General features: G+C 48.4%; 1 protein-coding gene across 8 annotated transcripts in view; it reads left to right on the top strand.

Moving 5' to 3' along the window:
* Positions 1 to 5,244, top strand: part of SRGAP2 (SLIT-ROBO Rho GTPase activating protein 2) — a 242,007-nt gene that overhangs the window by 2,001 nt on the left and 234,762 nt on the right. For all 8 annotated transcript variants that reach the window (XM_024750914.1, XM_024750912.1, XM_024750913.1 and 5 more), the window contains exon 2: positions 628 to 1,236. In XM_024750914.1, the coding sequence (XP_024606682.1) occupies positions 1,170 to 1,236 (67 nt within the window). In that variant the 5' untranslated portion in view covers positions 628 to 1,169. The remainder of the gene's footprint in view (positions 1 to 627; positions 1,237 to 5,244) is intronic.

Genomic DNA, 5,244 nt, shown 5'->3' with positions numbered 1-5,244 from the left:
ACTCCGACCCTCGCCTCTAACCCGTTTCCTGCTTCTGCCGACCACATTGTTTTCCTGGATGTGTCCCGTGCCGAGCAGGCTTTTTCCTGCAGATCACTCCCCCCTCACCCCCCAACATTTTGCTGCCAAGAGAAGCTAGCAACCAAAAACAAAACAACTGGGAGGAGGGGCGCAGGGGAAGAAAAGTTGTGCCCGGGTGGCTTGTCCCTCCCTGGCTTTGATACCCTTTTAAGTCAAGGGAGTTGCCCCAGCCGGGGGTCGGGGGCCGTATCAGAGGCAGGGCCAGGAGGGTTCCCTCCGGAAGCCGCTGCCCAGCGCTGGCAAGGTTCGGGAGGTCGCCGAGGTGCCGCAGTCCCCGCCCGGAGCCCCGCGTTCCCGCCACTAGTCCCCACCCCAAGCCCTCGAAGGCGGCTGCTCCAAAGTGTTTTCTTTCAGCCTTAAAACAAAATCCGGAGGGAGCTTCCTTCCTCCCCACCTCGCTGCGCCGGGCTCTGCGGGCCGGGCGGCGTTTGGCTGAGATGAATGGGCCCAGGCCAGGCTGGAAACGGCTTCCCTTACCCCACCCCCGCATCGATTAGGATCTGCGCTGGGGCTGATCGCCCCCTCCTCTTTTCCCTGCATTTACAGGCAAGTGAACCGGAGCAAACGACTTCCGATCCAGTCTGCGCTGCTGCGGCTCCCGTTTGGGATTTGATTTGCAGCATCTTCGAGGCTGTGCAACAAAAAACCGCGAAGCACGCCCAGCCCTCCCCCGGCACCCCGATACGCACCCACTCCCTCCCGGGGACCCAGCTGGGCGAGTCCACATCCCCGCGCCCCCCACACCATGTTGTGCGGAAGGACTTCCACTCCCCGCCTGTGTCGTTGATGTCAGACCCCAGGCCAGCCTCCGGGCGCTGCAGTTCTCCCGGCTAATGCTGAGGCTGCGGCTTGGGCTCTAGCACAGGAACCAACCGCCGCCGCGCCGGCCCCAGCGCCCACCGTCTGCATGTGTCCGCCGTAGCCGCCTGCCCAGCCCGCAGCCCGCGCTCCCCGGAGCGCTGGAGACCACCGCGGGGGGCCCCTTCTGCCTTTTGGAGAAGCGATCTTGGAGGTATTGATTTCGGTGGTTGGATTTTTCCCGTGGATTTATCAATTCACAATTCGAATTTGGAAGAAAGAAGGAAAACATGACGTCTCCAGCCAAATTCAAAAAGGATAAGGAGATTATAGCAGAGTACGATACTCAGGTCAAAGGTAAGGGCTATGAAAAATAGCATAATGCATATTCTCTGTAGACCACTGAGACATGGATTTCCACCCTGATTTGCAAGATGTTCATTTCTTTGGGTGGAGCATGTGGGGGCAGGCTGACCCCAGAGGTGGTTTCATATGTGGGTCTGAGCCTCCGAGGGATTGGCCATGCCAGGGGCCACAGGCTCTGGAAAGGAATTTTCGGAGCGGGCTTTAGATTTATCTGTAGGGCTGGCCATTATTTTGGCAGTCCTTTTCCCCAAGCTAAATACGATGGGGGGAGGGGCAGGAGGTTCTTGGAGAGAGAAAGGCGGCAATTTGCCTCTGGGTGTCTGGGTCAGGTTTCCTTGAAGGACAACTGAAATCTGACAGGTGTTTGGGAATTTATTTCAGAGGTTGAAGAGGAGTCCAGGCAGAGAAAGGCAACCTTGAGAAGGTGTACCATTTGGAGAGCCGTGGGAGACGCGGGTTTTTTTTTCTGAGGCACTATATCAAAACATGACACTCGCTATGGCATCAGGCACAGAAAGTCTGTGGCCACCTTGGGTGCACCTTGTACCTGCCTGGTCTCTGGTTGTCTGTATTCAGAGATCAGAGAACAGAAAGAATAAGGTCACTCACACCCGGTCTCCGCCCTCACCTAAACCTGAATGGAGTTGGGTTGTTGCTGGGTGGTGCTGAGTCTGGAGAATGGGAAGACATAATTGTTTAACCCTTCTGTGTTGTCCTCTGCTCCAGAATACATGCTTTTAAAGGCCTGCTTACCTCTCTGCAAAAATATGAGGGGTAAAGCAAAATGTGGACCTAGAGATAGCAAGTGACCTGCTAGCACATCTAGTCCACTGCCTGACTTGGTGCATGAATCAAAACCCCTTCCCAGATAGCCTTTTTTAACCAGCAATTCCCATAGAAGGGGTTCCCGCCTGTTAAAGAGCCCCAGCATATGGTTATGCAAGGCACCGTCCCTTCTTGGCCAGTCACTGGAAAGAGCCATGTGGCTCTAGCCCACTGAGACTTCAGCTGGGTAGTGGGAGAGGTGGGTGGCCTTGAATGTTACACCACATGGTTGGAGCTCTGGGTTTTCCTTTGTTTCGGAGTACAGAGGGAGGGGCCCCTCCTTCTTTCCCTGCACCAATGTGAGAAGACCTTTTCCTATCATAGAGGACTTGGGAAGGGCCATGCCTCCCCTCTAACGATTGCCGGGGGTGCGAGTAGGGCTAGAGTTTGAAATGGGCAGCTGCTTTATCTCTTGGAAGGTTGGAAGGTAGTTTGAAGTCCCCACTGTGCCTGTAGGATCTTTTTAATGTCATCAGGTTGGTCAGTGCTGGAAGTGCCCTGAGGGACCTTCTATCCACTGGGTGCAAATATTGGTGGGTTTATTACAGAGATGGGGGAGTTGACTGATGGATAGCTTCAGTTGAACTGGGATTGGGAGAGGTGTGGTTGTGAGGTATAATTGAGGTCTTGGCCTCTTGTCACTGTTCATAATCTGGGCCTCTTTTTGTAAACAATAAGCCACTGGCCTCAGTGTCCTGTCCAGATGCACTGCAGTTTGCTGCTGGAATTCCCCCCTGCAGTTTTAACCAGATATGTCATTCTTTTTTTTTTTTTTAATACATCCTATTCTTAACTGTTGCCACAGGGAGCCTTAATAACTTTGACTCTCCCAGATTTCTCTCCAGAAGCACGCCATTTGACTAAGGTGCAAAGTGAATTTACATGTTTATTTTTTGGAAGGTTCGGGACTGATAGGTATTAATAGAACTGTATCTGCTGATTCTGTATTGGTGAAGGATTTCTCACAAGTGTCTCAATTAAATACTTTGTGTATTTACAAACATTACTCATTGAGATGATGTAATGCAGTTGGCTATTTGGGGTTTGTCTTCACCCTTGCCACAAGTAGGGGACTCTCTTGCTTTGCACTGATATCTTTTCATTAACACTATTCAGGATCATAGAATTTTATAGGTGGCCGAGCATGATGTCTTACTCAGAGAAGGTGCCCAATGAATGCTTAAGAGACTAATTTGAATGGTTTAGTCCCTCATTTACAGCTGAGGCAAGTATAGAGAAATAAAGAGGCTTGTCCAAGGTCACACAGCTAGGTGGTGGTAGATCTGAAACTAGAAGCAGGTTACTGACTCCCAATTCTCTATTCTATTCTATTCATAATTATTATGAAACATCATTTGACCAGAGTAGGGAAAAAAAAACTTAAGAAGCCAAAATCTGACAATGGATAATAGTAGTAATAGTGATAATAATAGATTACATTTTGGGTGGTCATTATGTTCCAGCCTGTCCCAAGTGCTTTATAAGAATTGTCTCATTTAATCTTCACTTAAAACGTGGAGGTGAATATTCATCCTCTATTCACTGCATGAAGAAACTGAGGCTTAGAGAGGATAAAGAAGCCCTCCCAAGGTCACACAGCCAAACCACAGCAGGTGGACTCCACTTCTTTATTCATCAACTAGTTACTGAGTGCCTTCAATGGGTTCTGGGGACTGATGATGTAGCAGTAAATAAGAAAAAGTCCTCTCCCTCATGAAGCTTGCATTCTAGAGTCTGTGTTCTCCATGGAAGATCATAGAACTTGGAGACAAAGGACCCGGGTTCTGGGTTGGCTCTGCTCCCCTACTAGCTGGAAGCCCTTGGACAGATTTATGATGTTTCAGCTTTTTATGTGTTGTGTGGGACTCATAGTGCTGCCAGTCCTACTTCTCTTATAGATGCCAAGATAAAAAAGAAAATTGCTTTTTTGGTCTGGTGGTTAAGAGCGCAAGTTTTTGAGTCAAAGGGATCCAGGTTTAAATCTCAGCGCTGTCACTCGCTTGCCTCGCTCCTTGGGCAGTTTACCTGACTTGTCCAAGCCTCGGGATCCTAACCTGGAAAATAGGCAACATAATATGTGTTTCCTAAGGTCATTGTGAGGATTCAATGAGATAGTATATCAAAATCATTTAGCACAGTATCTGGCACTTGTAAATGCTCAATAATAGTAAGGTCTGCTGAAATGGGATGACCATTAAGGCCGCATTGCCTTTTCACTCCCAAAGTGCCAGTTATAATGATAGGAAACAAGTCTAGGATGAAACTTGAGTTCTAGCTTAAGTTCCTCCAGTAGTAGTGAAAGGTATCTTGGTTCAGTCACTTAAACCCTCTAGAACTCAGTTTCCCATTCTGTAAAATGAACAGGTAAACTGTCTAATTGTTGACCGCTGTTGTTCTATATGTCTCTGACCAGAGTCCTCGGTCTTGCTTTTCAGTCAGAATGGTTTGAATCAAGGGGACCCTTAATGGACTTTGGGGGACCCTGTCTATCCTGTGGTTTTGGGTCCCTTTAAACCACCTGCTTGCGTGTGCCCTGAGGGACTTCTGAGACTGCAGCCCCAACCCTACCCCAGTGTGGTTTTATGAAGGGCGTGACTCCTTAGCCTGCCTTGGAGCCGACTTCTTAAAAACCATCATTGTTTCTGGTTTGTGGGTGTTCAGATTCCTTTGAAAGTTCATGCCTTTCAATCTCTGACTCGAAAGTAATAATACTCTTCGTATTTGTACATGGCTCAATTTACAAAGTGCTTCATATACATTAATCTTGGCAAATTCTTGACAAATTCATGGTCAGGTTCGTGGTCATAACCTGAGGCCTTTTGGCCTCTAGTTAGTTAGCTTCTTTTGGGATTGGAGCAGCAAAAGGTGGTAAGGTGCAGGGCATAACCATCACAAGAGATGATAATCTAGCTGGCATTTGGATGAGTTCACATCACAGCAAACCCTCCCAGCTATTGTCGTGACTTTGTTTAAGGCTCCCTTTCCTGTACCCTCTCCACACCTTGAGTTTTTACTGTCCCCCAGAAAACTTGAGATTGACAGTTAATGCAAATATTCTAGGAGGGATCATCTGAAACAGAGTGGCACTGTGTGCTGAGCCGTCAAATTCGCTTTCTTGAGAACATTAGGGGTCTTGTCTTTTTTTTTTTTTTTTTTTTTTTATTTTTTTAAAAA

The sequence above is a fragment of the Neophocaena asiaeorientalis genome, unplaced genomic scaffold, assembly GCF_003031525.2.
Source record: "Neophocaena asiaeorientalis asiaeorientalis breed wild unplaced genomic scaffold, Neophocaena_asiaeorientalis_V1.1 scaffold67, whole genome shotgun sequence".
NCBI lineage: Eukaryota > Metazoa > Chordata > Mammalia > Artiodactyla > Phocoenidae > Neophocaena > Neophocaena asiaeorientalis.
Note: the sequence above shows the minus strand (reverse complement) of the source record. Positions and strands in the feature narration are given on the sequence as shown.